The sequence below is a fragment of the Esox lucius genome, chromosome 20 (genome assembly GCF_011004845.1).
Source record: "Esox lucius isolate fEsoLuc1 chromosome 20, fEsoLuc1.pri, whole genome shotgun sequence".
Classification (NCBI taxonomy): domain Eukaryota; kingdom Metazoa; phylum Chordata; class Actinopteri; order Esociformes; family Esocidae; genus Esox; species Esox lucius.
In genome coordinates, this window is record NC_047588.1 from 26,773,185 (window position 1) to 26,793,894 (window position 20,710).

The 20,710-nt window shown below is 42.3% G+C and overlaps 2 protein-coding genes across 2 annotated transcripts; one reads left to right on the plus strand and one right to left on the minus strand.

Moving 5' to 3' along the window:
- Positions 1-714: 714 nt before the first annotated feature.
- Positions 715-3,539, plus strand: LOC105019073. The gene is made up of 8 exons (XM_010884984.5): positions 715-830; positions 984-1,116; positions 1,294-1,499; positions 1,647-1,910; positions 2,048-2,353; positions 2,554-2,814; positions 2,924-3,045; positions 3,163-3,539. The coding sequence occupies exons 1-8, from the start codon at positions 785-787 to the stop codon at positions 3,271-3,273; spliced, it is 1,449 nt and encodes a 482-aa protein (XP_010883286.1). The 5' UTR covers positions 715-784; the 3' UTR covers positions 3,274-3,539.
- Positions 3,540-3,545: 6 nt separating this feature from the next.
- Positions 3,546-20,196, minus strand: plekhg6 (pleckstrin homology domain containing, family G (with RhoGef domain) member 6). The gene is made up of 15 exons (XM_010884983.4): positions 20,112-20,196; positions 16,353-16,563; positions 16,071-16,205; positions 15,800-15,937; positions 15,576-15,671; positions 15,332-15,382; positions 14,640-14,789; positions 14,402-14,512; positions 11,422-11,571; positions 9,258-9,395; positions 9,053-9,172; positions 8,802-8,934; positions 7,772-7,884; positions 6,046-7,580; positions 3,546-5,176 (listed from the first exon to the last, which is right to left on the minus strand). Exons 1-15 carry the CDS (start codon positions 20,129-20,131, stop codon positions 4,957-4,959), a joined length of 3,321 nt encoding a protein of 1,106 aa, XP_010883285.2. The 5' UTR covers positions 20,132-20,196; the 3' UTR covers positions 3,546-4,956.
- Between the last annotated feature and the right edge of the window lie 514 nt (positions 20,197-20,710).

The window sequence follows — 20,710 nt, forward strand, 5'->3', positions numbered from 1 at the left end:
CAGTTGGGTTATATATCATAATATGTGCTGTTAAAGGAAGCTGTTAATGTCTAGTCTTGACTATAGGTTTTTCATTTACCTTTAGAGTTAACTACTGGTATCCGCCAATATGAGAATCTGTCAACAAGAGGTGTCAATAAAAGTCAGCCTCTACCATCTGCATAAGATTTCACCAGCAGAATGACTTAGACTATAACATCTGAGAATCTATAGTTCAACCACTCCAAATACTTGGAGTACAGAGAGTCAAAAGAATAAAGAATGCTTCACTGTCTTACCCCACTAATTATGGAGAACTCTGTACAGGAAATATTGTGAATCAGAGAGACCGCTGCATGTTTCTGATGATGGGATGCATCTTTTCGTAATGCAATGATTTGTTTACCACTCTGAACCTTTGAGATAAAGTAGTAATATATCAAATTCAACTTTGCAGAAAAGTGTGAGAGAGATCAAAAGAGTTAGAAAGAGAAAGAGAAAAATAGAGAATCCGTGGGATCTTGTAGGATTCCCTGTTTATGTGGCTGTCTGACAGTTTCCATGTTGCGTCAGTGAGACTGCCACAAACCGCATCAAAGATGGCTTCGTGACTAATGACACATGACTAGAAGAGGGACTACCTGCTCTGACACCTCCTCCTCCTTCCTACCGCACACCTACAGGCCTTTATAATCCCTCACCCAAATTCACAGAGACTCACAGACAGCAGCAGAGAGCACTAAGACAGCGGAGATAGAAAAGGAGACCAAAAAAAAGATTACCAGAAGGAAGAAAACCAGAGACCATGTGGCAGTTTATCGTTTTCTGGGGAATGTCACTGTTGGCGAGAGGTGAGATCCTCCAGACGATTGAAAAATGATTGTTTTACGAAGTTCATCGATCAATAGAAACGAGATCTTTAAATGCACATCATGCCATGCTCTGATGTTTTGTGTGTGGCTGGATGAGGGGATTGTGGATTCATACGGCGTGTGTCTGTTCAGGTGGATGGTGTCAGTGTCAGTCGGGTTACTCCGAGGTGTACGCCGAGGCAGGGTCCCAGGCCGCGTTGCCCTGCGTGTGTCGTCCCTCATCCCTCTCCGCAGCCGTCGTCCACTGGAGCAGGGACTCTAAGGGGTAAGGTTGCTTTTCTCTCGGTCTCTCCGTGTCGTCTTCTCATCCTCTTACTCTGACCCCCCCCCCCCCCCCGCCCCCCACCCCCCAATTCATCTGTGGCAGAAGCATCACGTTATGGGTTAAGAATGCATTTTGTCTGACGCGTTCCAAACGCACCGACTCTCCTTGTTCATCCAGGACGCTGTGGAGAAAGTCCAGGAGTGGACTGGAGTACCGGGGTTCGGGAGCAAAGCGTGTCCAGATCCCCCACTCACAGGTCGGCGCTGGAGAGTACACCATGTATATAAACAACGTGAGCAGAGAGGATGGAGGAAACTACACCTGCACGGTTCTGGACAGAGAGAAATCCATCTCCCAAAAAGTTCTCCTGAGGGTCATCAAAGGTATTAACAGAAACCTACATGAAATTCAACATGGAAAGTAAATGCTGCCTTTCTTTCAGTAATAGTGGTAGTCGTTTTGAATATTTCCACATCCTAAACCGTCGAATATGACTAACATCTCTTACCCCACCCTTCTGTCTTTCACAGTGTCCATCTCCCCACAGGCTCCACTAGAGAGCATCAACATCAAGATATTCTGCAGTGTTCACCCATGGCCAGCAGGGGTGACAGTGAGCTGGAAGCTCAATGAGGAGATGGTTAATCCTGAAGGCTCAGGTTATGCCCTTCGGACAACCCAGGTGGGTGTTTTAGAGGGAAAGGCCTCGGCGAGCATGGCGGGGAACTGGAGCTGTGTTATCAGCTCCCACGGGAAGAAACAAGGAAATTCCTCCGCAGCCTTAACAGTGAGAGGTGAGAAATCAGACAGTCGTGTCATGTTGGAAAGAAAAAGGCGTTAGATAAAGCTACTTCATTCTTTGATATGATATATTGAAATACTGAGTATCTCTTTCCTTCATCGCCTGTCCTCCATCTCTCTGCTCTGTCAGGTATCGTCAGTCCCTCTGGTGACAGCGTCAAGGTATACGCTGAGGTGGGGTCTGCCGTCACCCTCCCCTGTGTGTTCTCCCATGGACTCACCCCATTGCATTCGGTTTGGGAGAAGCTGGACACCCTTGGTTCTGTTCTCCCGCTGTCTCCCTCTTTTAAGCAGTCCACCCTGCCCTCCCTCCCCCCCTGGGATGTGTCGGTGCATATTGAGGAGGTGAGGCAGGAAGATGGGGGCAGGTACAGGTGCTCTGCGATTGTGGAGGGACGTTTGATGGCCAGGGAGATGCAGCTGGTGACCGCCCACGGTACGTCAATGAGGACATATCACATCTGGACAGGGATCTATAAGATGAATGGTTGAATCCTCTTTGTAGCATCCTCCATGTTAGCCTGGTTCACTGAGTGGCTCAAATGTTAGCTGAATGTTAAAGACAATATGTACAAATGGTGCTTTAAAATTAGCAATCATGACGCTAACACGGTTATGTGTGTTCCCTATACTCAGTGCTCGTCAATGAACCATCAACCCAGAAGGCCTCGTTCACATTGACCTGTCACCTCAGCAACGCCAGCGGGGTCATTGACTACGATTGGGTCAGAGTGAACCCAAACAATAGCAATAGCACACAGTCAGTGAGCTCCATCCAGACGGGGAAGGACCTGAGGATCAGCAGGGTGATAGACAGTTACACCGACCAATGGGTTTGTCGATTCCATGGAAAACAAGGAGTTCTTGGGAACGCAACATTCCACCTACCTCAGATGAGTGAGTCCAGTGATTTCCAATTTTTTAAAGACATATGAATATTAAATAGAATATTGCAACAGATATCATGCAAAACTATTTTTTCGTAATTGCCTCATGTCTTCATCAGGTGGTCTGATGGGAGAGGCTGAACCCGAGGCTTCCAGTATCAAAGTTGTGGTGGTCAGCCTGGGTTTCTGTCTCTTGGTGCTGCTGTTGGTATTGGTGCAGATGTACAAGAACCATCGCAGAGTACGTCAGACTTCAGCTGCTTGTCCGTCTCGTGAAGACATACTGACATTGATAATGCACTGTAAAAGTGTTCACGTAAATGTATTTTTAATCTATATTTATATATTTTGCTTTCAGCGTAAAATGATCCTGCAGTATCCTGCCCTGGAGACCATTGTTCACTCAACCGCTAATGAGAGAGAGGACAGAGAGAGAAACCAAGTGAAAGCAGACCAGATGTCAAAATAGAGCATGGAGTCTCCTGTCGGTCACGCTGAGAAGCCATGTTACATTTTAAAAGTGATCATATGACATAATCATGGATACTATTAGTTGGGAGATGATTCAAATGTTCTGCATGTGCCTTATGTCCCATACAGTATTTTAGCAGTACTTCCATTCCTTACTTTGTATATAATTGTATATAATTAATTCTGTATATATGTGCCCTGTTTGACACTACCTGCACATAAACCACATATTCCCAATACTTTTCTAATAAAATGATATCAACATATTGCTCTATATCTCAATCTTTTTATTACGATATATAAACTCTAAATCAGACAGAGCAAATGGGTCACAATAAAATAAAGGAGTGGTTACTAATTTAAATAAAAAACACTACAATAAACTTTAAACAAACATGCCAGTCTATCTACACAGCATTTACACAGCAAGTTAACAGACACAACATCAAAAAGTACAAATGCAAACAACTGCACAAGTGTGCAGCTCTAATAGCATAGTAAAGACATTTCTGAGTTTGAAGAACGTGTCGATGACTCCATCACAAAATGAATCACTCAGACATTCCTTACAGTTAATGTCCTAACATCGGCATTACGGGCAAATTTGGGTGGCAATCAGCTCCTTCAATCAACAGCGTGATATGAAATAGAATAAAATTGTTGTTAAGCAAATCCTTCCTTGTTGGTCCCTATCCATCCACTCTTTCCCCTCCTCAACAAAATGTAGAGGTTTTACTTAACATTACTTACAGTGTTGCTTAACATAGAATAACTTAGTTCCAGTTGCTTGTTGCTGTGGATATGCACAGTGCACTGTTCAAATGAAATGGTTAGAAAAACGAGGCCAGTTAACCACTGCACAAGTTATCCCCCTGACAATCTGCACAGAGGCAGTCAATCTTTAGAGTTAACCATTAAAGTAATTGTCTAGAACCTATATAGGATCAAATTCTGAGACATGGTGAATTCGTTTCGAAGTAGCTTAACCAAAATCTATCCATAGAAAGTAATGGATTATTTCATAAACGTTTCCTCATAAGCTATTAACCAACATTATTTTAACAAAGCCACAATCCTGTTCTTGTTACCACCCCATGCTGGTCCTTGTATCTTTAGATCAGTCCTGTTTAGAACCTTCTTAAAGATATTTCTGAGAGAAACACAAAGCCTACTACCCAGTGTGCATTGCAGGCTTTAAATGTTAAAGAAAAGAACAACTGATCCAAAACTAACCCAAATGAAGAACACGTGATATAGTAACCACTAATTTATGAAGGACCAGATCCTTTCAACCATGTCATTTGTGTTTTCTCACATCTTCCCCATTTCGACAGATGAGTAAGGGCATACATCAAGTAAAACAAGTCATAGATGACCACTGAAGAGTTCTTAATGACTGAGATGAACATAAAAAAGGCATTTATCAGTGGGAAGATCCTTCTATTGACTTGGTAAATTAGAATTCCTAGGGTTACCAATACCCATGATATAATTTTTGCATCCATTTTTTCATATTTTAAGGATAAGATCAAGCTGATGAACATCCATGACCTTTGGCTTGTCTTTATCAAGGCCCGTCAGTCATTCCGCCCACTCAGAATCTGGGTCCCGACAGCACCGCCACACAGCTATGCAACAGCAGGGGAACCAAAGGCAGAGGAATGGTTAGTCCGGCTCAGAACTACACCTGACTTATCGTTCTGTCCTCCTTCCGGGCAATTCTGAGGGAATCCCTCACGGACAAAAGCCGATTGAACCCATGCTCTCTCCCCTCTCTTATTAAATACATCTCTTCATCAACCCCAACACCACTGTCCTCCAGAGGCAGCGGACGCAGAATCTCGTCAGCATCCAAACACCATCCTGACCAATCAACACTGGCACCATCAGGGAAGGCAGGGCTAGATCAAAGAGAGAGAATGAACTGTATGAACTGAATTGCCGAAAACTTAGTCATCAGATTTATCTCTTTTGGTATGACATCAACACATTTTACAGCAAGACCATCAATCAGGCTTGATCTGTTTTCACAAGATTGTCCTGACGTCACATAGTTTCAGGCGTATCATGGTTATGACTGGTAATGGAACAAGCAAGAAGAACAATTTGAATCAACTGAGTAATCAGCCTGTGTGCATGATATAAAAAAGAACACAAAACACCTTTTACAGTAACAGAAAACAGTGACCATCACCCAGCCACACCTTACAGTGACCATCACCCACACACACCTTACAGTGACCATCACCCACACACACCTTACAGTGACCATCACCCACGCACACCTTACAGTGACCATCACCCACACACACCTTACAGTGACCATCACCCACACACACCTTACAGTGACCATCACCCACACACACCTAACAGTGACCATCACCCACACACACCTTACAGTGACCATCACCCACACACACCTTACAGTGACCATCACCCACACACACCTTACAGTGACCATCACCCACACACACCTAACAGTAACCATCACCCACACACACCTAACAGTGACCATCACCCACACACACCTAACAGTGACCATCACCCACACACACCTTACAGTGACCATCACCCACACACAGCTTACAGTGACCATCACCCACACACACCTTACAGTGACCATCACCCACACACACCTTACAGTGACCATCACCCACACACACCTTACAGTGACCATCACCCACCCACACCCAACAGACTGACAAATCATGTCTGTGCATGGAACTGACTGTGCACACAGCATTAAAGATTTTGTTAATGTAAAACTCACTTGTTTTTCTCCTCCTCATCCACATCTCCATCAACCCTCTCCTCTATCCATTTCTGACTGACCGATGGAGCACGGCATCTGACCAGCTCCACCTCCTCCCAATCCGACTCTCCATCCCCATTGTTGGGTGACTCGAGAGGAGTGGTTGAGAAGGCTGGAGAAGGCAGGAGTTCCCATGCTGTGGAGTTCCCCTTATCCTCTCTTTTCCCTCCGTCCTTCTTTCTTTCCTTGGCCCGGTACAGAATGGCCTCCACGGGAGAGGGGTGTAGGTATGGGTCCAAACCAGGCGGGGGTGATGGTGCTATCCTCAAATTGGTGTGCCTGGCTGAGGTCAGGGGAGATCCATCATGAAGGACGATGTCTGTTATGGATGCGCTTCTTTGGGTCTTCACCATGGACCTTTTTTGGGTGTTTACTGTTTCTTTAGGTTTTCTGTTGGGCATCTCTGTATCAGTAAAAGTATAGAGCCCGGGGCAGAAATCTTTGTCCCAGAACACCCCTTTATTCTTATTTACGGAGCCCAGATTGAGCACCAGGTGAGGGTCTGGTCTCGGTCTCGAATCCCTGAGCTTCTGGTTATAGTCTGAGTCTGAGTTTGAGGAAGAGTTTGTATGTGGGGCAGGTTGGCCCATCCCAGAGCCGTCAGCTGCCAGAGGTGTCCATGACATAGACGGGCTAGCCGACATTAGTTTTCTTCTACGTAACCGAGGCGACTTTAACTTCCGTGAAAACCTTGATGATTCATCTAAAGCCTCCTCCTTTCCTGATTGGGAAAACCTAGTGTCTCTCGTGACGGCCGGTAACACAGACTGGGGGTCAGAATTTCTTTGTGTGGGCATGAATCCCTTGGAGGGAAACCTTTGGGCTTCCATCTGACTAATGGTGATGGAAACGTTTGGATGGTTTTCCATGCTTGGAGAAGCTGGGGAAGTGCTGGAGGTGTTTGGTAGGTAGTCTATTTCAGGATACCCATCTAGTGGGCCATTGGTTTTGGGTCGAGGTTGGAAGGTATTTGCGTCCTCTGGCTGTAGAGAGTTAGACTGTCTGGAATGGTTCCAGGTCACCCTTCGTTCAGTGATCATCCTGGACTCAGCCTCCTCCTCCCATTGGTTAATGTCTCCAACCTCTTTCTTCCCTGCCTCTGATATAGTAAACCCTTCCGTGACCCTGCCACTGTTTTTCATTAGCCATCCTGCCGAACCGCCAAGCATTGATTGGCTATGACTGATATTTGTTTTGTGAAGTTTTCCTGGCAACACTGCATCTTTGTACTTCATGGGTTGCTGAATTTGTTGTTTCACCTCCGTTGCTATGGAGGCAGAAGTCCCATTTACTGATAGAATGATGAGTTCCTCATTGTGTTTCACTTCCTTAGAGTAAGTGATGTCTGGTTCTGATTGGTCAGGATGCTGATCTACCGATTCCTCTTTGGGCTCTCTATGTAGTTTGGCCTGTTCCTGTAGCTGTAGGGCTCTCTGTTGTATCTGCATTAGTTGATTGCTAACTTCTCTTTCTCTCAGCGCATGCAATGTTACCTGTCAGTTATTGAAAGAGGGCATCACATGTACACACGTTGTACGTCTAAATAATTCATTCTGTAATTCATGTATCATTTCAGTCAAGTGTTGAAGCCCAATAAGCTAAAAGGTACAGTACCTACAGAAAACCATTGTAAAACTATTTTAGTTAATACCATGACAGTAAGAGATTGTCTTTCTCTATTTACCTGTGCCTTCTGAATGGTGGAGACCCATGTTGAGCAGGTCTCTGCAGAGGTGTAGAAGGTGTAGACATTCACAGCACCACCCAGAACACTCACCTCGATCACCACAAACGAACCTGAGGAATTGAGAAAGGGAGGACAAGAGAAAGAGTGAGAGATAAAAAGAGAGGGTGAGAAATAGAATATGCCAGATTCCCAATTTAGCTGACTAGAGTGATTTATTGCTTTGATATTTCGATAAGGTTGTCTGATTACAATAACAGTGTCACTTGTGGTCAGTGTTTCAAGACCGTTCAGCCATTTCCAGAAGTGACTGAACAGCCATAAAAAACTGACAAGAAGTGGCACTCATCATAAACAACCAATCTTATCAAAAGGTCAAAGATGAAAGCAATAAACCACTGTGTATTCTGGTGTATTCTGGTGTATTCTATCTATAGAGAGAAAGAACTGTCATTATACTCTATAATTTATCTCAGGCGACATTCCACTTAATTTGAGTCAGGTTTTAACAGCAGGATAATGTGTGGTTCTGTTTTGTTCTGTTTTGATTTCCTTTGTTCTTGAATGTAGCCTGTCTTTTTTGTTCTCATTCTTTTCACCTGTTTGTTGTTAGCCCTCGTTAGTACCCTATTTAGTTTGCCCAGTTCTGTCAGCCTCTGGTCGAGTCATTGAGTTTCTGCCTGCCTGCTTTGTTCCTGCCAATTTTTTTTTTAGTGTTTTTTTTTTTTTTACCTGGGCCAGTTTCATTATTAAACCCTTTTGTTGTCCTTTTACTCTGCGCCTGGTGCCCTGCTAACCCGAAACATTACAGATAAAAGGTGTGCAGCAACAGGAAGCGTTAATTATGTGCATATGTCGTAATTAAGATTGTTGTAGGTGTTTTCCATAAGGGAAAATCAAATCTGATGTCAGCGTGGAAACTGAAAACATCCAAAGCCTTTCAGAACCTTGTAACGACAACAAAGATGAAATTAAAAACATAATCTGTATCATGTACTGTTTGGTGAATAACCACTAACTACGTACTCACAGCCATCTTTTAGAGCAACACAGCGAACTCTGTCCAGGGCCAGGGGTGGGTGCACTACCTTCAGTCTTTCTGCTTTCTTCTGGGCCTTAGTGACCAGCAGCACATCAGAGAAAAGCAGGGCTATCACCTCCAACTAAACAATAAAAACGTCACGGCAAATAAACAGAAACATATGAGACAGTAACAGTGGGGAAGAATCATCTACACAGACTGGTTTTGTTCTAGTAGAAAGGGTGCGAAAGATTATTTACCTTGTTGTCCTTCCTTCCTCTGATCTTGAGGGTCTCCTCCAATAGCAGCTTGCGTATGACCCCAGGGCCCACCCCTCTGACAGGACATGTCAAATCAAACCTGCAGAACTCTTTGACATGCTGTAGATGACATTAACATGAACTAATCTTTGATCTGCATCACATAGTATTAACATCCTTTTTGAGTAGCTTTGTTTTCTCTTACCTTGTCAATTTCCTCGCTCATCCCCTCCATCGTGCTGTATCCCTCTATTTTCTGTGCAGAGAGAGAGAGGGCCAGTTCCTCATCCTTCAGCCTCAGGTAGCTGTTGATGCTTTCTAGAAAGCCATTTACACTGGCCAACTACAGAAGAGAGGTTGGGTAGAGAATCAGGTATTTTAAAACGATTAAAAGGGGCCCTGTGTAGAAGCCTGCTTCTGAACAATAACACCACTTGTCTCCTCATCTTCCCACGAGAATGGAATAGTACTCACTAATCTGGATATGTACTAACTAGTCTGGAATAGTACTCACTAGTCTGGAATAGTACTCACTAGTCTCAAATCGTACTCATTAGTCTGGAATAGTACTCACTAGTCTCGAATAGTACTCACTAGTCTTGAATAGTACTCACTAGTCTGGAATAGTACTAACTAGTCTGGAATAGTACTAACTAGTCGAGGGTGGTTTAGGATGGGAATGATGATAATGTGAGTGTCTTAAGCGAGTGTGAGGAGAATACAAGTCAATGCAAACTGATAGACAGACCGGCAAGAAAGTATAAATGCAGAATATGTCAGTCACTCTGATTAACTTAGTAGAAAATTATTATTTGAAACATTGATATAAAACATTAACTGCAGAACAACTGGTCACTTTTGCTTGTTTTTATGTTAGTAATACAGTATCTTATACTGCCCCTTTAACACTGGCCAACTGGAAGAGACTGTAAACATACCATTATCATACTGTTATCAGGTTTGGTTAGATGATCTCTGAATCACTTAATTTCAGATCAAATCAAAATCTCCTTCTTGTTCACTACGAACCCTGCTAATACTCCACTTGTCTGCAAACTCCCCCTTGTGGATCAACAGTTTGGAGTAGCTAGTGTGAGTAAAACAGAGACAGAGAGAGTAAGGGACCTAGAAAGAAAATTTGCAAGAAAGACGGGTCGGAATTAAATAATTGTCTCTGGGCCCTACCCAGTTAGGGGCAGTGATAAGCTTTACATCAGAGTCACACAATTCAGCCGCTTGCAGAAAATTGAGTTCTAACTGTCGCAGGAGTTTGTAAATAACTGTCTCTCTTTTTGGGACTTGCCCATAGAAAGTGCTAGGCCCTCCTGAAGAGCGACAAACTCGATTCTAGCGGGAGTGGTGCTCTTCATTATAGACAGGATCTTTACTCCTCACCAAAGTATAGAGTGCAGGTCTGGCGGCAGGTCTGGATGTTAGCCAGCATGCTAGCATAGTGGAGTCTGTTGACTTAACCCTGCGTAATACCTTACATACAGTCATATCACAAAAAATGTAAGAGACATGCAACAAGAAAATTGCTCCCTGGTACACAGACAATACTAGAGCAGTAAATCAAGTCTCCAGAACATTTGTAAGAGAAATGGCGCCCCAACAATTTGGAAGTATTTAGACTAGCCTGGAAAGGCACATCTGCTAAACCAACCTATTTTTCCGACCTGACTGAGGCAAATAAAATATTCCAAAATGTGTTTTTGATACAGTTGCAAAGGTAACGAAAAAGCAACATTCAACAAGTGAAGTGGGTCTACAGCAGTGATGAAGACATGGACTTCTTTCGTGAAAAGATCATAATTAGAAAACAAATGACAAACCCTCCTTAAATTAGCATAGTCTCCAAAAACTCACCTGTCCTGAGAATGCACAGAATAACATCATCATTGCTGCCTTTGCTCTGTCCCAGGTTACCTTTGGATAGAGCTACAGTGTCTGTGGGCCCCCCTGTACTCATATAATCTTCACCCGGTACAGCCAGAAGACGACTGCCCACCCCTCAGAGTTGTGTTCCTCTCTAGGTTTCTTCCTAAGTTTCAACCCTACTATGTAGACTTTCCTAGCTGCTGTGCATCAGCACTGTTGTTGCTTGATCTTTGGGGTTTCAGTAAACTAACTGCTGATGTTAAAAGGGCTTCATAAAATACCTTGGAATGATGGAAGGGCATGTCTTGTGTGTATATGTATGTGTGTGTGTGTGTGTGTGTGTATGTAGCTGGGTGTATGTTAGCAAGAAAACACATTTAATGATGTTGGGACGTGTTACTTTCCTGCACTCTTCTAATGAACAAGGGCAGACCCATTTCCGTCAAACTGAATAAAAATGTATTTTTTTGAAAAGCTAGTTCCTTGCTCACCATGCCCCTGAGTACATTCTGTGTGTGTGGGTCCTGTGTGTTCTTGAGGATGGCCTTCAGCAGCAGGGGGTACTTGGTGATCCTCTGGTGGGGTTTGGCCTGCATGTCGCCCAGGCGCATACGCTCACACTGGGGGTGCGACTCTAGCCACTGTGGACATACAGAGAAACACCTGAATGGATGTCCACATTCATTTAAAATATACCTCGGAGGTCTGGAGTACTGTTTGTGTTCTGTTAATGACCAGTTAATGAATCCCACCCTGCCATTTACTTACTTAATGAGTGACAGAATAAAACGCTAGATAGACTTAACTTATTTTGCATGATTATTTCCGCAGCTTCTGAATTTACATCGGTATGCAATAGAATATGTCTTTGATCCACCTCAGAAAAGATCCTGTGATGTAAACAAGCACTTAGGGTCTCAATCAGTCCCTTAAAGCTTGTTTACATCATGCTACACTTTCCGAGGTGTATCAAAGAAGGCTTGAGACACTAGATTATTGTGTTGGGTAAACTTGCAGTTATCAATAGTGGGAGACGCCACCTTCTGAGGCATCGTGCGCTGTATTTTTGATAAAGCAGTTTTTTAAGTTTGAAGACAATTCTGATGGAAATGCATCAGGTTCCTGTGCAGTGTGGACGCATATTGCTTGATTTTCCCATGATTGTTGGCCACAATCCTGCGTGATACGTTTCTAACATGCCAGTGTAAATTCAAAGAACTATGGAAATTACAACCCTGTTTCCAAAAAAGTTGGTATGCTGGGTAAAATGTAAATAAAAACAGAATGAAATGATGTGGTTAGGGTTATAGGGTTATGGTTATATTCAATATAAAATATAAAAAAGGCAACATATCAAATGTTGAAACTGAGAAAATTTATTTTGTCTTGAAGAATATGCCCCCTTTCAATTTGATACCAGTAACACGTTTCAAAAAAGTTGTGACAGAAGCAACAAAAGACAGGAAAAGCTGCATAATGGTAAAAAACTAAACCTAGTGGAATATCACAAAACTAATTAGGTCAATTGGCAACAGGTCAGTAACATGACTGGGTATTAAAAGACAATTCCAGAGAGGATGAGTCTGTCAGAAGTGAGGATGGGGAGGGGTTCAAAAGTAAAATTGCAAAGAGTTTGGGGGATCTCAATATCTACGGTACATAATATAGTTAAAAGATTCAGAGAATCCTGAGATGTCTCTCTATACAAGGGGCAAGGACAAAAACCAATATTGGGATGGCTGTGATCTTCGGGACCTCAGGCAGCACTGCATTATAAACAGACACGATTCTGTAGTGGAAATCACAGCAACTCAAAAACACTTCTGAAAACCATTGTATGTGAACACAGTATGTTGCTGCATCCACAAATGCAAGTTAAAATTCTACTATAGGCAAAGAAGAAACCATATATAAAATAGATCCAGAAACGCTGCTGCCTTCTCTGGGCCCGAGCTCATTTAAGATGTACTGAGGCAAAGTGGAAAACTGTCCTGTGGCCTGAAAAACCAAAAATGTGAATTTCTTGGGGGGAATCATGGACACTGTATCCTCCGGATTAAAGAGGAGAGGGATCATTCGGCTTCTTATCAGAGCACAGTTCAAAAGCCAGCATCCATGATGGTAAGGGGGAGCAGTATGCAGCATGGGTGACTTGTATATCTGTGAAGGCACCATTAATACTGAATAATATATACAGGTAATGGAGCAACATATGCTGCCATCCAGACAATGACCTTTTAAGGGTAGGCCTTGCTTATTTCAACAAGACAATGCCAAACCAAATTTTGAACATATTACAACAGCATGGCCCTGTAACAAAAGAGGCCTGGGGCTAAACTCTCTTGTCTGCAGTCTTGACCTGTCACCCATTGAAAACATTTGGCTCAATAAGAAACGAAATATAGGACAAAGGACACCTCGTACTGTTGAGCAGCTGAAATCCTATGTCAAGCATGAATGGAAATACAATTCACTTTCAAAACTACAGCAATTGGTCTCCTCTGTTCCCAGACGCTTACAGAGTGTTGTTAAAAGAGGAGATGATGCAACACAGGTGGTTCGTAATATGCAGCCTACAAACTGTCCCTTAGACAGCATTCCCTCTTGTCTTTTAAAATACCTTTTTAATATGGTTGGGTCCGCTATTCTTATACTGATAAAGACTTCAAAAAAGCTGAAAAGGAAGGTTTTAAGTGAGGAGCAGAAGGGTTAAAATTAAGAGACCACTGCAAATTGAACGCTTCTATACCTCACTCAAAACTTTCCTTTTCAACTTTTTTGGAAAGGAAAGAGAAAGTTGCAGTGGTCTCTTAATTTTATTCCGGAGCTGTATACACAAAGTAAAAAACAAGACCTAATAATCTTTAGAATAGAGGATGTTCTGAGTCTCTGAGTCATAATGGCAGAGCGTTGGTGTGGTTAGTGTTCATCGTCTTGTGGTTCATAGTCCTATATGGTGACTACCAAACCACTAGAACATGAGCGATAACAGATTGTCTGTGACACTACGAGGATGTTCCAGAGTGAGAAGGTAATGAGGGTAGTTTGGACAACCATAATGAGCACAGTTTGGACAACCATAATGAGGGTGGTTTGGACAACCATAATGAGCACTGTTAGGACAACTATAATGAGGGTGGTTTAGACAACCATAATGAGGGTGGTTTGGAAAACCATAATGAGGGTGGTTTGGACAACCATTATGAGGATAGATTGGACAACCATAATGAGGGTGGTTTGGAAAGCCATAATGAGGGTGGTTTGGACAACCATAATGAGGGTGGTTTGGACAACCATAATGAGGACAGTTTGGACAACCGTAATGAGGGTGGTTTGGACAACCATAATGAGGGTGGTTTGGACAACCATAATGTGACTGTATGATGAGTTGGATACATCTGGGTGTGCATGCAACATGTTAACTAGAACGGTGCTTGTGGATGAAGCATTGTGTGTGTGTGTTTTGCCTACCAATAAGTAGGTGTGAAAGTGCAGGTTGGTGTCAGTCAGTCTTCGTGTCAACTCAAGTGTGTTCTCGCCCTCCCAACAGTATTGCAGATAGGGGAGGAACCGTTCAGGGAACTACAAAGACAGAGGATGGGTAAAGGATTATATAACCATTTCTGGATACATGTAATGCAATGCAAATCAGTTACATGCTTTTCCATTTCTTCCTTTCGGATGATTTAATTGACAGTGGGTACTCTACCTGCAGGCAGCCTGCCTCTAACACGAGGGGGTCAAAGGGCTTTCCTGTCCTGCGGACTTCCAGTAACATAGGATATATCACTTCCTGCCAGAAAAGCCGGTGGGCGCTAAGGATGGAGGAAAGGTTGGAGAAGAGCTGTTCAGGTGTCACCTGAGAAAAAAGATTGTTGCAGATTTCTTTTTTGTTGAACAGAAAATGTGTAATTGCTTGACAAAGCTTCAGTGTCTAGCTCTGCAGAACTCACTCCCCCACATTATCAGATACTTTCCATCAAGTCAGCGGAATTATCTCCGATTGAGATGAATGCTCTGTCAGTTAAAACGGATGCTCTGAGTGTTTTAGTCAGGTCAGGAGGGTGAACAGAATGTGTGCATGTTTTACCACAGGCCTTCATTTCATCTGATGCCCCAGGGACTCTACTCTAACAGATTTCATTTCATACCCCAAAAATGCATACCTGATTCTAATCACACTACACAAAATCCAGTTTAATAACAGGCTTAATACATATGTTTGTTTGTTTTTTTACCAATCACATCTGTAGATATTTTCACGGTTGATTGGAATGGTCAAAAAACTTAATAAAATAAAAATAAAAATAGTATTCATATTGGGCTTTCTGATAATGATATACGATTCACTATTAGCAACAGAAAAGCCTGTATTTGATAAAACAGCTCACAGTGACAGACCTCTGAGAGGAATCCATGCTGATGCAGGTTGATAAGGGCTGCCATCACCAACTGAGTAACAATGACAGAAACAAAGACTGCTGTTAATCCTATTTTATAACAAATGCTATGCAATTAACATTCACTATGATCACAACTACTATTAAGAATACCAAATGGTTGTCATAGACACATCACCGAAAGCTAATGACAAGTCAACACTGCTAACTGAGAGTACTGAAAGCAGGACATCAGACTTTCTTACGTCAGTAACAATAGTGAGCTTGTTGATGTAGGTGAGCTCAGTGTGTACCAACTCCCACAGTGCCTCCTGTTGGTGTCTCTGGGTCTTACACATCGTCTGATAGGGCAGAGGCAGACAAAGTGGTGCAGAAGGGGTGAGAAAAAGACAGGCTGGAGAAAGTATCATACTGTAATCATTCATCGTAACTCGATGATATAGCCTCCTGGGTACTGGGTACTGGGTACCTCGTTGTTGTGTACAATTTCAGTCCAATTATTCTCCAGTGTTGCTTTGGTCCCGTCTTCCCCCCAGGTCCAGTTCAGACACTCTGGTACAAGGAACTCCTCCAGAACCTGCTTCAGAGAATCCAACTGATCCCTCTCCTGATTGAGAGGGGAAGACCGGTCAGAGTTTTCAAGCAGATACATTGGAGTGAACAACTGGAGTGGCTATGGCAGAACATTTCTGTGCATGTGTGTGCATGTGTGTGTCAGTAGTTAGGTGTGAGTAAAGTACCTCAGGTATTGAGCTTTTGTCATTCGCTCCCTGGTTGAACAGGACCTGTATCAGTGCCGGTCGAGGTTTGACACTTCCCTGTGCTCCCTTACTCACTGTGGAATACTCAGACACCACTTTCTGCTTTGGCTTCCTCTGAAAATGACAGTATGGATACAAAATACAGTATGGGTGTTCTGCGTTAGCCTGAATATCAGGAAGACTTTGTGACCCTCTGTTAGTCAGGGAGATGTTTCTGATGTTAGAGTCAGGATGTAGAAGTTCAGAGTTGCCTGCACCCACCTGGTATCCCACAGTGTTCAATCTGTGTTTGTCTGCTGACACCCTGTGGTTGGCAACTGTTTCTGCAGCCAGAGTCACTCCATCTGTCACATTTGTCTCTCTCTCCAGCTCCCTCTGTTGCTCCCTCTCTCCTCCTTCCCTCCGCTCCTCCGCCGCTTCCTCAGTCTGAGTCAACTCACTTCGCCCCCCTCCGTGGATAAAGTTGGTTGCACTAGAGTAAAAGGTAATCTGTTTTAGACAGTGGTTATAGAGAACAAGCCAATAGAGGTGGCGTCATCATACAGGTAGTTGGGATTTCACCTTGATGAAGCTCTGTCTTTTGAGCCCCATATTCAAAGGTTCAACTCAAGCTGGGGATTTTCTTTAGGGCCATATCTGTTTTACATTTCAAGCTAGAAAATACATTTGGGCTACACATTTTGCCTGTGTTAGAGTAGAGTGATATTTTATATTAGGAAGTCCTAGGGGCTTTGTTGGTTTATAGTGATATTTTATATTAGAAAGGCCCACTGCCTTTGTTGGTTCAAAGTGATTTTCTATATTAGAAAGGCCCAATGCCTTTGTTGGTTCAAAGTGATATTCTGTGTTTGAATAGGCCAAGGTCTTGCCTGCACAGCGTAAACACAGTCATAACTAGCCTGCATACCAACATGGCCCCCTAATCATCCCAAGCTTTCAGGTGATTCATTCATAAAGTAACCATTCCCCAGGTCGTTGCTGTAGATGAGAATGTGTTCTCAGACAACGGGTAAAATTGAAAAAAAAGCTATTATGATGCATGTTTTGGCAAACAAACAAACTAACACTCATCGCTGTACTATGTATCATTTAGCAGGATGGCCATTGTTAACTGTGAGGTGACGGACACATTTGCATCTACCGTACAAACTAAGTTATCATTAACAGAACTTGCCTGCATTTGTTTGATTTTCTCTTCCTTCAAATAACTTTGCTGATAGCTATTGCATTGGGTAGGGTGTGCCTATTGCTAATGGGTTGTGTGGTTGTCACATGAAGCTATTTATGTTCATGAGCATATATCTGCTGAATGACTGAAACGTATAAACCTAAATTGATAATGGAAGGGGACCCTACCCGAGATGTATGACTACTATGAATTTTAGTCAGTTTAATTCAGTTTCAGATTTTGTGAACTTTCATTAAAAAATCCTCTTAAGGAAATGAAAGAATATCTTCAAGAAATGTCGATATTTAGTAACAGAATGACTGAACTCTAGAGTCTATTTCTGGCAAGATAGTGTGCTAATATTAAATATACTGTGCAGTCATTTGTACAGCAATACAAATGTTTCAGTTCTAGGTCTGTACTCTGATGGATTTGAAATGAAACAATTACTATGAAGTTTAAGGGCTGACTGTCAACTGTAATTTGAAGGTATTTACATCCATAAAATGTGAACCATGTAGGAATTACAGCCCATTTTACATATAGTCTCTCCGTATTTTAGGAGGCCCAAAGTAATTGGACTTACTAACAATGTTAAATAAAGTTTAGTTTAGTCATATTTTGTAATTGGTTGAAAATCCTTTGCATTTGTAAATGCTGGCTCGTTTGGTTTTCGGTCAGGTGAGTAAGTTAAGAGGTGTTAGGTTGTATCTGAGCAGACAAGAAGTTTCTGTGCACTTCAGAATTCATCCCAGAATTCATCGCTGTGCACTGGTCATTTATCCAGACAAGTGAGAGCAATACATGCCAGAAACATAATACCCCTCATCTTATTTCACAGATAATTTTGTTCAACCCTTTACTCTTGTTATCACTCTGGTATCACGTTAATATAATATCTGTTAAAACATTTTTTTTTCTAAAATTCGGTCTCTGTTTTTTTTTTAGGCCTTCCTATTTTCAAGGCTAACTAGTGCTGTTGCACCTTGCAGCACAGCGTCTGTAGTTCAGCTGGTGAAGTATTTTGCAAATGTGCCAAGCCTATCTCATAGAGAATGTTCCAGATCTGCTGGACAGCTCTTTATGTTTTTATTTCATCATAGTGGGCATTCTTTGGTCTTCCACTATAGCAGTATTCCTTAGCATACCAGGTTATTTGCCATTGCTGTAAAAAACAGTGCATTGTTTTTTTCTTCTTGTTGTTTTGTCTATGCCTGATGTGTTTGGTGATGCCTGATGTTTTTGTTTAAGCCTGATGTTTTGGCCAGGCCTGATGTTTTTGGCTATACCTGATGTTTTGTCTGTGCCTGATGTTTTCGGCTATACCTAATGTTTTGTCTGTGCCTGATGTTTGTGGCTGTGCCTGATGTTTGTGGCTGTGCCTGATGTTTGTGACTGTGCCTGATGTTTGTGGCTGTGCCTGATGTTTGTGGCTGTGCCTGATGTTTTGGCAGTGCCTGAATTATTCAGATGTATCTGCATCCTGATGGGTAGCTTGACTTGCACTGGCACTTCTTGGTCATCAGCAATTAGCTCCAAATGCAATACTTTAAATCAAGACATTGACAGCTCTCTTCTGTATACAATCAATCAACCAATCAAATGTATTTATAAAGCCCTTTTTACATCAGCAGTTGTCACAAAGTGCTTTTACAAAAACACCCAGCCTGAAACCCCAAGGAACTAATGATATATATGTTTGTATGATATATACTAATGATACAAACAAACAAAATTGCCTAATAAGAGACAGCTGTGAAGACAAATATCCAACTACTTATGGTACCCTCAAATGGCGAGGGGCATATGATGTACAAAACATGCTGTTATTTCTAAATCGTTCATCCAACATGGATGAAAATTTCCTGAAATGAAAGCTGAAAAATAAAACTTGTGGGACTATCCAAATACTCATGGACTGCATTGTAAAAATTGAAATTAGCTGTCAAACACATCGTGTTTTAATACATTCCCAATTCAATTGAAAAGCTTTTCTGCTATAAATGTTTGACAACTTTGATCAGAAATCACAGGTGTTTATTTTATATGGAAAAATAGGGTTCAAAAGTAATTTTTAACACCAAACGGTGGATGGGGCCTGTCCATGAAAATGTACAGAGCAATGACGGGTTCATTCACTTGAGGAACTAGAAGGGACAGCGGAACCTACATCTTAGACCCAACAGCTGCCATCTACCTTGAAACAATATAGACCCATGCTGCAATATACAACTACAGGCCATTCGAATACAACGTTGGAACGTATTGAGGACTTGATACAAGTTTGTTTCTGCCTCAGTCAGCCTACTGTGGTCTCTTCAATGACTTTCTAATGACAAAGGTAGATTACAGTAATAATTACAGTTAGATGAGATTATGTCCTCCAAGGACTTAGGGACACAAAGCAAAATTTTGCCGTTGCCAGCCATACATCCATCACAACCAAAACATTTAATCTGGATCTTAATAGTAGGCCTGAGACAGACAAAGTGGATACTATTCTCACATAGACACAACACATAAAAGCCGCTGCTCTAGAACATAAGTGATTCAAACAACACATTTTCCGTGTTAACAGCCTTGCTTTTATAACATACACAACAAAAAAATAGTATTATTGTTAACTAGGATGTGATTGAAACACTAGGTTATACCAGCCATTTTAGCCTGCATTGGCACTGAGGTTCAACACACAGCTTTGAACTAACTCAGTACAACAACCTTACAAACTCTAAAACTCCCAACATACTACAAGGAGCATCAGATTGTCAACACGTTAACTGGGGACAACAATCAGATAACAATAAACACCGAATGGCCTATGTGGTGTAATATTGTATATAAAACATTACCTGGGGTTAGTTGGATTCATCTTGTATCAGACAGTCATGTTTAGGTTCTGTCAAATATCTCCACCTATGGCTTCCGAACTCTGCCCGTGCGCCTCCCTCTCTGGCCTGCTTCCCTCCCTTTCTCTAGCACCCTAGCGTTGAACTCACCTAACAAGAACAACTGGATTCTTAGGTCTCAATCTGTGCTACAACCTGGTTAATGTGTAGACCTGATGTGAGGTTGGTTAATGTGACCTGGTTAATGTGTAGACGTTGATTGAGAATGGTGCTGATGGATTTCAACCTAAATATCGGTGTTGTTTCAATCACGTTGAGCATGGATCTGTAAACAGGTATTTACAGGATGTGATCATACGCCCAAACCATGAATAAGGACTGGGCCTAGAGAGACCTGCCAAGGCACCAAATGTTCTGGTTATTTACCAGAGATACAGAAGGGCTGTTGACTGAGTAATGTGGATGTATAATGACAGACATATCAGCAGACAGGCAGACAGGTAGTACTGATGAAACTGAACAAAGAGAGAGGAAGGGAATAGAGAATGTTGCGGAGAATCAGGAAACATTTTTTAAAAGGAGGAAAAGTAAAGGAGGGAGCG